At 44.2% G+C, this 13,474-nt stretch overlaps 1 protein-coding gene and 1 long non-coding RNA gene across 6 annotated transcripts in view; one reads left to right on the top strand and one right to left on the bottom strand.

Annotated features, from left to right (window-relative positions):
• The window catches only part of RIPOR2 (RHO family interacting cell polarization regulator 2), a 177,746-nt gene that overhangs the window by 64,831 nt on the left and 99,441 nt on the right, over positions 1–13,474 (top strand). Inside the window, exon 1 of one of the 5 annotated variants that reach the window (XM_034762446.1) lies at positions 9,511–9,632. The exons of the other annotated variants lie outside the window; for them this stretch is intronic. Within the exon in view, the coding sequence (XP_034618337.1) occupies positions 9,572–9,632 (61 nt within the window). The 5' untranslated portion in view covers positions 9,511–9,571. Of the gene's footprint in view, positions 1–9,510; positions 9,633–13,474 lie in introns of those variants that run through there. 5 annotated transcript variants of the gene reach the window in all.
• On the bottom strand, positions 5,110–8,921 carry LOC117873270. The gene is made up of 4 exons (XR_004644683.1): positions 8,607–8,921; positions 8,312–8,443; positions 7,463–7,552; positions 5,110–5,639 (listed from the first exon to the last, which is right to left on the bottom strand). It is a non-coding gene; the product is annotated as an uncharacterized LOC117873270 (long non-coding RNA).

The raw sequence follows: 13,474 nt of genomic DNA, 5'->3' as shown, positions 1-13,474 counted from the left end.
CCCCGGCCCGGCCCCGCCGGAGCCCCCGAGCCAGGCACCGCACCGCCGGCCGGCCCCGGAGCCCCCGGTCCGGCCCATCCCGGCCCCGCTCCGCCAGCCCGGCCCGGCCCCCAAGCCCCCGTCCCGTTCCGCCCCCCCCCGATTTTCCCGGACATGTCCAGCTTTTTGGGCTTTCCCCCCGGACGGGGATTTGGAGCCCAAAAAGCCGGACATGTCCGGGAAAATCCGGACGTATGGTAACCCTAATCTACAGTTGTGGGGGGCGGAGGGAGAATTGGGAAGGGGGATGATTTTCATAGTTGAGTATAGGTCCAGCTTTCATTGGAACAGCTGTCTGCGGGGGTGGAGTGTAGAGGAAAGCGCAAAGTGCCAGAAGGTGGAAAGGAATGCACAGGGGGAGTTTGGGGAGTGCATGGGAAAGAGTTTACAATGCTGTGAGGGAGAGGGCGGGCACACATTTGCTCAGTCTGCAATGTTATGAGAGTCTGGAGCATGTCGGTTTGACAATCCATAACTTTAAATTAGCCTCTCTGTGGCATCCCTGTTGTAAGTATCCTTCTCTTCTCTTTCCTGCTTTTCACTTTCCCTCCACTTCTTGTGTTCAGTGTTTTCAGCCTCTGACTGTTGCAGCATGATCTGGAACATATTTTCCATGTTCCGTCTCAGCCAGTTTCCTATCTTGCACAGATGCTGTGCTGCTGTAGGGCGGTTGTTTCTCAAGGTGAAATCTGGAAACACATAGCTCTACTGTTTATTGTGAACTATTTTCAGGTACACACAGAGCATTGGAACAGTAACATTAACACACTGCTGGTAACATACCTATCACTTTCTCAGTGATCCTAGGCAAGCACACATGAGGCAGAAGACCCCAAGTAGGGTGAATGAACTCCGGGGCAAGGGCATTTTTATTGCACTGAAGCAATCTGAAAAGATTGCAGGTCACTTAAGGGGTAGCAACACTCTAAAATGTATCACCATTTTCCACAGGCGGTGGTCACTATGAAAGATATCTCAGTTCTGAGGGTGAGCAGGGAAGCAAGGGTGCATCTGCTACACGCTTGCAGCTTCTGCCCCGGTCCCTATGTTGCTCGCCTGTGTGCAGCTTTGGTCCCTGCCCAAGTGATTGCAGAATGGCGTGGGAAAGTGTCTTTCAATAGGGGAAGGGACAAGGCAGCTCTGCCAAGGAACCTCTGGCAGAGGATTTTTGAGTACCTCAAGGAAAGTTTCCTAGAGATCTCTCTGGAAAATTCCCATGAAATCGCAGAGTGAATAAACTCCCTGTTCCGCCGTACTGCCTAGCTGTGCGGGGAAATGCCCAGCACATACAAGCAAAGCCAGCCTTCCACATGTCTCTGCCCTCAACCCACTTCAGAACTTCACAAAGCAAAACCACTTACTAGGGGTCTACTCTCCTGCTTCTGTCTCGCCTAAGAGCGACTGGAGAGACTGGCTAGACACTTCTGGAGTACAGAACTGCACCTGACTGGACGCATCATGGGGTTCCCCATCTTCAGACTCCACCTCTTCATCAATGACTTCCTCCTCTGGGTTAGGTACACTTTCCACCAGCTCCAGACCCACTGAAGTATCCATGGTGCTTTTTGCAGTGGAGGTAAGGTCGCCACCTAGGACACAATCCAACTCCTTATAAAAATGGCAGGTCTGGGGTGCAGCACCAGAGTGACAGTTCGCCTCCCCTGCCTTGTGGTACACTTTCCTCAGCTCCTTTACTTTTGCTCAGCATTGCAGCGTGACCCAGTTATATCCCTTTTCCTGTAAGCTGCATGCAATCTGGCCATCGGTATCAAAATTCCTATGGCTTGTGCGCAGCTGGGACTGGACAGTCTCCTCTCCCCAAGCACTTATCAGATCGAGTAGCTCTGCAGTGGACCAAGCAGGGGATTGTTTCCTGCATGGAGCCGCCATGATCAGCTGGGAAGACGCGATGCAAGCTCTGCAACACCAAGGAAACAGGAAGGGGACTTTCAAAATTCCCAGGGCTTTAAAGGGGGAGGGACAGATGGTGGTTTACCTAGCATCAGGGCAGCCGAGTTGAAAGTGCTGACCAGATTGGCCAGGATGAGCATTGTGGAACAGTGTCCGGAGGCCAATAACAGCACAAAAATCAAGAATGGTGTCCACGCTAGCCCTACGGCACTAAACCCTCAGCGCAAAAACACTTATGACTCTCATAAGGGTGATTTTATTGCAGTGCTAAAACTGAGGCGTTTCGGTGCAAAAAGGCGCTTGTCAGTGTAGACGCCACTGTTGTTTCAGCAGAAAAAGCTGTTTTTTAGCGCAAAAACTTGCAAGTGTAGACCAGGCCTGAGCCTACACATGTTGTGTGTGCATTAAGCCAAGATGTCTTTAGAACTAGGCATAGGTGAATATATTTTGCCTAATTTCAACCCTATGCAGACTTAATGGATTTGAAATCTGCACTCAAATATAATTGGGTTCATGTTCCTGTAGGGATTGTGGGGTGGTGGGAGTGAAAAGAGTAGCAAAAAGGAGAGGAGAAAAAAAATCTAATAATCTGATAACTACAGTGTTCAGGGAAAATATGAGGACCCACTTACGACAGCTTTTTGGAGAGTTCTTCTCTCCTTTATACACAGCACAGATTTCCATTTAGCTAAAAAATCTGGTGGGTCTTTTAAAAAACTGAATATCCCCCGTCAAAAAAAAATGGGTTTAAAATTATAGGAAAAGAAGTTTCACAAATGCAAAATAATTGGGCAAGAAACCATTCTGCCAGGCTCAACCTTAGTCAGAACCCCTGTAGGTGAACATAGCCTAATTCCCACTGAGACCTCCATCCCCTTCAAATGAGTAAACAGCTAGAACAAAAATTATGGTTAGCTTCTTGATGTTTCAAAGGGGATATTAAGAGCAAGAGATTTGAAACTGTAGGAATATTCAAAACAAGACTATACAAGTTGCTCAGAGTTTTGAGTAAACATTCTTTCTCCTGTGCTGATTGCCTGTATGCTCCAATTCCCTCTCCTTCCCCCCCCCACCTCCTTTGGTCTCTTCACCGATCAGTGAAAGTTGGGCTCCTAAATACCATGGAGGATGTAGGCCTAAGTGCCTAGTGCCTGTCCAGACTTCAGCATGAGGCTAGATGCACACAGTTGAAACTAGTCCCACCTTCCTGAGGACATGGTATACCAACCAGCATGGAATCTTGGTCCTTCCAAATCCTGGAGTGCTAGGTAGTAATTCTGCCCAGGGATTGGGATTGGGGAGGTAAGGAGGGAAGAAGAGTATCAGGGGGTAGCCGTATTAGTCTGTATCTACAAAAACAACAAGGAGTCTGGTGGCACCTTAAAGACTAACAGATTTATTTGGGCATAAACTTTCGTGGGTAAAAACCTCACTTCTTCAGATGCATAGAGTGAAAGTTACAGATGGGCTCCCTAGATCTCCTTCCTGCACTGGTGGACTCACCCAGCACTCAGAGTGGACATGTGTTTAGTGGTCAGTACAGTGGATTATACATTTTCTGTCAAAATTATTTTTAACAGAAAAAACAATTTCCACAAAATCAATATTTTCAGCAGGGAAATTTTGATTTTACTGAAAATTTTTATGTTTTTTTTCTGAGGGAAAATATCAAAACAAGATATTTCAGCCCAAACGGAAGTATTTTGAGTCAGTTCAGCCTTAGATTGCATCTGCCCAAGGTGCAACAGTTCCTCATGAGGGCTGTAGTTCGGGTGCCTCATGCCCCCCTTCTCTCCATCCAGCAACTACCTTTTCCATTATGCACCACACCGTCCCCTAGGAGCAAGTCTTGTGGCTTCATGGAAGTTGTACAGTTGTAGTGGATCATGGGAGATGTAGTCCAGCCAGGAAGCCTTGCCCATACAGGAGAATGAGGGCTTGAGCAGTACTGGATTTGTGCCAGGGCTTGCCAAGGCTGAGCCCTGGCAGCTCTAGGCTTGGCAGTTCATAGCTGTGGCACCTCTGGGCTTGCTGCATCAGTTATGAATGTAAAAAAATTGCTTGGGTCCCGGCACCTCTTTCATTATAAACTAAGCAAGGAACACAGACCACTCCTCCCATCAGGCACTGCGGCACCATACGGAGATGCAATTTAACATGGAACGGATTAGAAATGAAATGTTTTGACATTTCCAGATTGATTTGGTGAAACTTCTGGTTCTGTGAAAAGTTTTGATATTGCTACTTTTCATCACAATTTGAGATAAGAACAAATGCCAAAATATCAATTTGTACTCAGCTCTACTATTCAGTACTAATTAGCTAACAGTCAATACTGAATTGGTTTAGTCAAAGTGAAAAATTACAAAATATTTCTTCCCTTACATTTTCCCTGGCTTGGCAAATGGCTTCTCTGAAAGAGGCTGGAACTTCCCCAACAAGACCCAGGGTCACAGCTGGAGAGCCCAATCCTCTGCCACTGGAGTCAGGTGGCCTTGTCTACACTTGGAAAACACGTTAGAAAACATTAACTAACATCATACTAAACTTGATTTTTTTTCCTGGGTGGAATCTGATTAACTATGATCAGCTAAGACATTTTAAACACAACTGGGCCCCATCTGCATGACATGCTGTCATTTCTAACATCATGTTTGCTCTAGCACCCTTTCTAACATGGTGCATCTTCCCAGTGCATTCATAGCAAATGGGAGTTTTCCCATTGACTTCAATTAGAGCAGGGTCAAGTACTTAGAGATTTTCTGGATCTGAGAGCTCTAACTGCTGATATGACACTCAAAATATTGGTCACACAGGAGTTTTGAATTATATACTGAAATTAATGCTCAGTAGCTATTGTGGCAATATTATAACATCTCACAGAGGCTGATGTGACAGGTATCTTTTTCAATAGGTTGCAAAAGAAATAAGAAACAAAAGCAAACAGAGTTAAGGTTGCTAAAGGAGAGCTTTTCTGTAAACTGCTTTCTATTACTTCTCTGGCCACGCTCCCCACCCTTGTTTTTAACATTTCGCTTGTCACCCTCCACTTTTTGTTTACAGGCTATTTGAGGATGGGCGGGAAGTTTCTGTGATAACAGGCATCAGATGTGGTTATGTCGGGGGCGGGGGGGAAAAATGAGTCTTTCAGTAATTGCTGGAGGGAAGGGAGTGCGCTGAGTTAACCAACAGGTGACAAGAAAAGTAACAAAGTTTGTAAACATATCAAAGAGAAAGATATAAAATGCTTCTTGAATAGGGAGGGAACGAGAAAAGTTGCTGCTTCTAAAGAAAAGGAGGGGGCAGCTGTTTTAGCTTAGATGCTTGAGATCAGAAAAAACAAATAAATTGGCTGATAGAAAAATCCCAAATACAAAACAGCCAAAGAAGGGGGCAGGGAGAACAGGAGATAGAGCAGAACCACTGCGATGTAGATCATTTTCACACATTAAAGCATTTCATCTTGAATAGAGAGGTCTGATTTTCCTTTTGAGACAGGTTTCTGCGTTGTACATGATCCTGTCATTTAGGGGAAGACAGTGTGGCAAATGAGAATGAATCAAAAAGACTTTTCTTTGTGTGTTTGAAGTGGAAGTTGAGTCATTATTATTCATCACCAGACTAGTTAGTGCTCATTCAGGTGACAGTTATTTACTGGAAAGAAAACAGCTTTTGATGCCTTTTAATTCCTGAAAATAAAAGAAAAAAGGGCTGTCAACGTAACAGGCATCCGGATGGGGCGATTGAAAACTTTAAATCCTAGGGGAAATGAAGTACAAAAGGAAAGGGCTACAATAACCAGGTCAGTTTTCCTTGTTCCTTAGTGTTTCAGAAACGTTGTTAAACGGCTAAAACTTTCTATGCTGAATTTACAAATGAGACACATAGGGCAGTACACAGAAGTTAGCATCTTTTTATAGGGTATTTTCCCCTGTTATTTAATTTTAGGGCAGCTGTGTATTTTGAATAATCCCGTGTTCCCGTGTATGACATCACTAATGTTGGGGTTTATTTGAATCAAACACAGAAACCTGAGTATAAAAGTGCAAGACTCTTTTGCCCTACATTAGTCCTTTATAGGTTGAAGTCCTGGCCTCATTAAATTCAGTGGGGCCCCCAGGCGTATGTCTACACTACAACTGGGAGCGAATCTCCCGGCCCGGCGAAACAGATGCCTGCTAGCAGCACTTGAGTGAGCTTTCTAAAAATAGTAGTATGGAAGTTGCAGCTCCGGCAGTGGCTCGAGCTAGCTGCTTGAGTCTAAGCCTGTGCCGGACTCCCTGGATCTGAAGCTGGGTGGCTAGTCCAAGCCACCTCCCATTCTGCAACATCCACACTGCTATTTTTAGTGTGCCAGCTCGAGCTGAGCTAGCACTAATCTGTCTACCCGGGCTAGGAGGCACACTCCCAGCTGCAGTGTAGACATACCCTTAGTGTTAAAGGGAAATGATAAGGCAAGAGTTGCCTTAGCTGGCGGATTTTAATTCTCAAATCCAGATGTAGTTCTGGGAATCCTGCCACAGAACTTTTTTAAACAAATAGATGCAATCCAGGAAGCATTTTAATGCATAGAAATAAATGTGCACCTTTCCCTTCTGCTCTTCACCATTTCTGTTTCTTCTTCACCCTTTGTTTTTTTTCTCTCCTTCCACCAATCATGGTAGCTCAACTGATTTGATTCTCCTATCACTCCTACTACTTCCTGAACATAATTTGTTCTTCTGGAGGCAGCATTTAGAAGTGCTGTGGATTTTCTCCTGCTAATACTTTCTCTTGGCTGTAGCTTCTCTTTCCCCGAAGACTGATTCCTTCCTGCTGCAGCTCCAGTCTACCTCACTTTTCCTATTCTCACATCTCTCTGCTGCTGATATGGTGCTGATTTATTTTCTTGTTCCTCCCAATCCCACCCTCCATTGCTCCTCTACTTGTCTTCCCACAACATTGCCTCCCATCCTTTTCTTCCTTCTTCTGTGTATTATTTGTATTACAGTGGTACCTAGAGGTGCCAACTGAGATCAAAGATCAAGCCCCATTGTGCTAGACATTGTAGAAATACATAATAAAAGACAGTCCCTGCCCTGAAGAAATTATAACACCAGGGCCTGTCTGCACAGGGCATTTAGTCCATACTAATTAGAGTTAGTGCAGATTGAAAATGCCGGTGTGCACATGAAACAAACCCTTAAATCCCTAAACTTCCTAGTTGCTGTGAATTTTAGAGTCGTCTATTCAATGTGTACTAAATTTGATGCAAATTGAGTTAGTGCAGACTGCGGTTCATGTGGACACACTGCTGCTGCTCGTTACTTTGGTAGTCCTCCAATGGTTTCCCCACACTGCTTTGTGGGCATCCATGAGTGACCTGTGTGCCCTCCCCTGCTTTGGGGTCCAGTTGACCAGATACCCCCTCCCCCATTTAAAAACTGGCACAGGGCCAAGATTGGCCCATTTGCTGGTGGATTCCAATATATCAGCATTGCAATATTACTACTCCAGATTCCTCACAACATACATCGAGCAGCCTCTTGGAGCCATGGTGAGATCTTTGGTCTCCTCGCCATGTGGGAGACATGACAATGCAGGCAGCTCTTGTGGCCAACCACTGCAATAAAAAAAATACTGTTCAAGGAGATCTCAAAGTAGATGGCCAAAATGGATCATAACTGGGGTGCCTATCAATGAAATATAAAGAACAGACAGCTAAGAAAAATATACAGAGCAACCAGTGACGACCTCTCCATTTTATGAAGAGCTGGATGGGATTTTTTACTTAATACCCTTATGGAGACTTGAGCCCCTGATGGTGAGCAAGAGTCACTGGAAGATGATGAAGACAGTGAAGGGTCTCGTCAAAACCCAGGACCTAGAGCGTGGCTGTAGAGGAAGCCAACCTGATTCCCAGCCTGCAACATAGGAGGTAGATCCTGCCAAGGGGTTCTTAGAAAATAAGTACCGGTATGTATCTTCTGTCAGTACAATTTATTATTATGCCACATTGCTGTGCTATCTTCCATTCTGGGTGCCCAAAGGTTGCTGCCATTTTGGGGCAGATGTAAGCTAAGAGCTCTGTTTCATGATTTTACAATCACTATGAGCAAAATTTATAATTTTTGTTCAAGCTTTATTTTTGTCTGAGATGTTCTGGCGTAACTTGTGCATTTCAAACCATTGAAAAGTTACATAAAATCTGCAGTGCATGCATGGTACACTGAAGAATTTATTTTCACAGAAATATAAAAGCACAATCACAAGACAAAATAAAGAGTGCAATAACATGCCACTTCTACCATGCATAAAAGCAACAATGTACTTTAAAATAGGCAATAATAATAATCACTACTCATATTTGCTCATAACTCACCTATTGGATGGTGAAGTGAATGAATTGCTGTTTAGTGTTTTTGTCATTAAACGGTATGGCAGAATGGTACAGCCACTATACTAGCAAGATGAAACTCAATTGGCATCACTGTCTTTGCAAGAATAATAAGTCCTAATAGGAAAAAAAAAAGTGGGAGATTACTTCTCTAAGGCTCCAGTCCTGCAAACAGAGACATGAATAATTGTACTCATGTGAGCAGTCCCACTGAAGTCAGTAGGACTATTCAAGTGTATACACTTAAGCACCAGTTTTCTTCTATCAGGCAAAAACTTACAAGGCGAGAGGACAGTCAGTCAGTCAGGCATAAGATTCCCACAGATTCCAGGAATGAAAATTTGCTTCAATAATTCCGATATGAGAGAAGTGACATGTGGCAGATATAAAAATCAGAAAAATCGTCAGGGTTGGGTTTTACATTTCAATATTTCTGATATTCAACTCTAAATGAGATTTGACTTTCGGCTTTATCGGTGTTCTAATTTTGTACCCCTGCTCAGAGCATTAAGTTGGTTAGTATCTTAGGATGGTGATGCACCACAAGTGGTGACTCAGGGGAGCTTAACTATGAGGGCAGTATGTCCCCACGGTACAGCCATTCTTGTTAATGAGACGATGACTACAGCTGAGTTCAGTGTTAACTATATCTATTCAGCATGTACTAATTTTCAAACGCAAGGAAAAACTGTTATGGGTCTTAATATGCTAATTTTAAAAGTGTCCACTGAACACATGACACCCATGAAGCCTGGTGGTATACTCTAGTTGAATTGTCCCTGTAGTGAAGTTGAACTTTTCTATAGAAAGATGAATGCAAATTACTCCCTGGTTCTGTCATTGCCACCAACAAACATTCACATTCATATGCAAAAACATCCCCACACTCATCTTTTAAATTACATGCATGCTGGACAATGTTGCTTTGGAACAGTATTCACTGCAATCAGGCTATGAATGCAGTCTGCATTCTGATCTGAGTCTGTTCTGTCTGCATCTCCCCTCTAGGTTTCTTCTCTCTCAGCAAAAAGAAACACCCCACCTCAAACCCAATCTCAAAGGCTATGGCTAAAAACAAGAAGCCTTATTCATATGAATGAGGCTGTTTTTATAAGTGCAAATGCGGAAGCTGCCACCACCAAAATGTTTAGGAAACTGGTGAAAGGAAATAGCCCTCTTGTAGCCTAGAAACTAATTCAAGCATTCAGCTCTGTAGCAGCTATCTCTGGCTGAGCTGTGGCCACGATGCAGCACCTAGAGGAAGATCTGACTATTCTTGGAGAAGCAGATGATGTCTTCTGTGAAGGTAAATAACCTTTTATTAAGCAGATCTTTTTAATACACAGATGGAAGACAGGTTTGTACTTAGCTTGTATTCTGTGTCTTTGGTAAAAGTTGAAGTTCTCCACTGGCTCAGGACAGTCACTAGAGCTCACAGTGATAGGGTTGAAAAAGACTTGCTTTCTCTCGGTAAAATAATGGGAACAAAAGCTTTCTGGGTGCAAGATAGTGAGTGAGACTCATATTAACTAGGCAGACAGGTTACACAGCGAGGATGTTAGCTCAAAAGGGAAAGCAAAGGGGGAGCTACATACAAAAGTGCATCCTTTGATCTAAAAAGTTACACTTTGCAAAGTAAGCAAATACAAAGGGCCCTGTGTTCAGTGATTGACACTGTGGGCCTGATTCACCATGGCCATAAGGCTTGTGCTGTCACTGGCACCAGTGCAAAAGGCTACTAAATGAGAATGGAAATGTTTTACACCCACTTCGCACTCACTCTCCATTGCTGTAAAGGATTATACCAGGTGGAGGCCAATGAGAATCAGGTCCACAGTCTCTCTCTCTTCTCCCACCACTCCCCACTGGCTTAGACACAAAGGATTTGCTCCCGCAAGCACTCCCTGCACAGAACTCCTGTTGTCTTCCATTGGAGTTCAACACACAGAGGGTTTGCAGGATTGGTCTCAAAGATTGGTAACCTTTAAACTCAGCTGCAACATAGTTTCAGCAAACTCAGTTTAAACAGAGTTTGGCTGGTCACTTGGGATGGGGCCAAACCAAGTTATTGTAGCCTGAGTAAAGACTAGACCAGAGAGGAGAACACATTTTAAAATCCTGGCTTCAGTGATGTGCTGCCAATATTTGAATAGGTTTCCCCACAAATATCCTCCCACCCTTACGCTGTGACGTATCCCTATGCCAGACGTGCAGTGCATTTGCAGAGGCAGGCTGAGAGGTCAGAGCATTTTATTCACAAGTACTTTCTAATAATCATAGCCCAGGAGGGAGGCAATGCCACCCAGCAAACCAACTTACACTTAGCTGGAAATGTTTATGCTTTGTACCTGAAAACTATACTAAGTATACAATAATGTAACGCAAAGTTCAGTTTGTGCAGTTTGGAAGGAATATAAATCCTCCTGCTTCAGGGCTTAAATGAACCTCTAACTATTGGGGTTCTGGAGGAAGGTTTCCCCTGGGGGCAGCCTATCCCATAATTACCTACTGTAGGGTTTCTTGTACCTCTGAAGCAGCTGGTAGTGTCAGGCTACATCACTGGTCTGATTCAACAGGATTCCTCTGGGTACAGTTTTCAAAAGTGCTTAAGGCCCATTGGAAGTCAATGGGATTTAGGCTCCATAGCCACTTAAATGCTTGTGAAATTTTTGTCCCATGTAATTTGAAATGTGGGGGGTAAAAGTGAACTTTTTTTTTTTTTTTTTAATACCTGCATTTGATATAAAGTAATCCAGTCCAAAGACAAACACACAGCATTCATGCAATCCTTGTGGACACCATGGCTAAATCATGTCTAGCAGGAATGACTTCTCGGGAGCCAGCGAAAGGCTGGTTACTGACAGCCAGGGGAATCATCATAACTAACCTTCCCTTTAGTTTAGTGGCAGACTTAACCAGAGGCCCAAGAGAGCCCCCAAAAGTCTTCCCAACATATCACTGGATGGTTGTAACATGATCTGACCCTCAGCCACATTGGTGGCTAGATGGTATTAGGAACAGGTTCCCATAGTTGGGGGGGTTAAAGGCCCATCTAGATGAGGCCCCTCTCTGTGTTTTTCCCTTTGTCCTATTTCCTTTCTTTTGAGTGAAACGCAGTGTTTTGCTTTTATTTTCCAAAGCACTTGCTAACGTCATTCATGGCCTCAGTGAGGGCCCAGTACACTCCCATAGAGTGAGCCGTGCTAGCCAGTGAGGAGCCATCTTCTGAGTCTCAGAGCATTTCCAGAGCCACCTCCACTTGCATGGAAAAGAGAGAACCAAGGGGCAGTACCCATCAAAGGAACCAGTAGCAGCGTGGTTCCATCAGAGTAGTGTTACCAGAGGTTAAAGGAGGCCAGAATGGAAACAGGGCCAGCACATGAGTAACACTGCTCCTCCCATGTCTACTAAGATCCACAGATACCTACAGATTTTGGAGGCTGGACCCACTGCAAAACCCACCATATTCTAGAGAAAAGAATTAGGAGACAGCATTAACCAGTCTTCTACACTGGTTAATGCTGCAAAGGACCTGTGTCAGCATCAGGGCCGGCGCAACCCATTAGGCGACCTAGGCGGTTGCCTAGGGTGCTAATATTTGGGGGGCGGCGGCCGGATCTTCAGCCGCCCCGGTCGTCGTCGGTATTTCGGGGGCGGAACCTTCCACCGCCTCTATCGGGGGCGGCATTTCAGGGATGGGACCTTCCGCCGAATAGGGCGGCAAAAATGCTGGCGGCGCTCCTGGTCTGCATACATTTGTTTCCTGTAATTCTATGTTCCCCTGCAGTAATGGGATACTCAAAATATCTGTAGCTTCATAATTATAGCAAAAATATGTCCAAAATTTCCCCCTTTTTAAGCTGTGAAATGTTGGTAATATTTTTTTCTGCAGCATGGTAAGGAATGTCTATCACAGGGGAGAGAGGTGACCTGCAGCACATGGTTTGACAGCTAAAGCTCAGCCTAAAGAGACAAATGAATCAACCAACATGTGGAGTTAGAGACTTTTAAGGTCAGAAGGGATCATTGCGACCATCTGGCATGGCCTCCTGCCTAATACAGGCTGTAGGACTTCCCTGAATTAATTGCTGTTTCAAGACCAATAACTGTGGTTGAACTAGAGCAGAACTTGTAGAAAAACATCCAATTTTTTTTTTTTTACAAGATTTCTAGTGATGGAGAATCGACCACAACCGTTGGTAAATTGTTCCAGTGGTTAATCACCCTTACTGTTAAAGATTTGCATCTTATTTTCAGTCTGAATTTGTCTAGCGTCAGCTTCCAGAAATTGTGGATCTTGCTATAGCTTTGTCTGTCTAGCTTTGAAGAATCCTCTACTATCAAATTCTTGTTCCCTATATAGAGGATCAAGTCACCTCTCAACCTTCTCTTTGGTAGGCTACATAGATTGAGCTCCTTGAGTCTACCACTGTATGCCATATTTTCTAATCCTTGAATCATTCTCATGACTCTTCTTTTGCCCCACTCCAGTTTATCAACAACCTTCTTGAAGTGACAAAGAGTCCTGTGGCACCTTATAGACTAATAGACGTATTGGCGCATAAGCTTTTGTGGGTGAATACCCACTTCTTGAAGTGTGGACTCCAGAACTGGACACAGTATTCCAGTAGGAGTCACACTGGTTCCAAATACTGAGGTAATATAACCTCTCTACTTCTATTTGATATTCCTGTTTAAACATCCAAGAATTGCATTAATCCTTTTGGCCATAGCATTGGACTGGGAGCTCATGTTCACCTCATTATCCATGAGGATCCCCAAGTCTTTTCCAGAGTCACTGCTTCCCAGGATAGAGTCCCCCATCCTGTAAGTATGCCCTGCATTCTTTGTTCTTTAACCTTAACTCTGGCTGTATTGAAATGAATATTGTTTGCTTGCTCTAAATCAATGACCTGGCCTCTTTATTATGTGCCACTCCACCAGTTTTATATCATCTGCAAACTGTATCAGTAGTAAGAAGAACAGGAGTACTTGTGGCACCTTAGAGACTAACAAATTTATTAGAGCATAAGCTTTCGTGGACTACAGCCCACTTCTTCGGATCCGAAGAAGTGGGCTGTAGTCCACGAAAGCTTATGCTCTAATAAATTTGTTAGTCTCTAAGGTGCCACAAGTACTCCTGTTCTT

This window comes from Trachemys scripta, chromosome 2 (genome assembly GCF_013100865.1).
Source record: "Trachemys scripta elegans isolate TJP31775 chromosome 2, CAS_Tse_1.0, whole genome shotgun sequence".
Taxonomy (NCBI): Eukaryota; Metazoa; Chordata; order Testudines; family Emydidae; genus Trachemys; species Trachemys scripta.
Note: the sequence above shows the minus strand (reverse complement) of the source record. Positions and strands in the feature narration are given on the sequence as shown.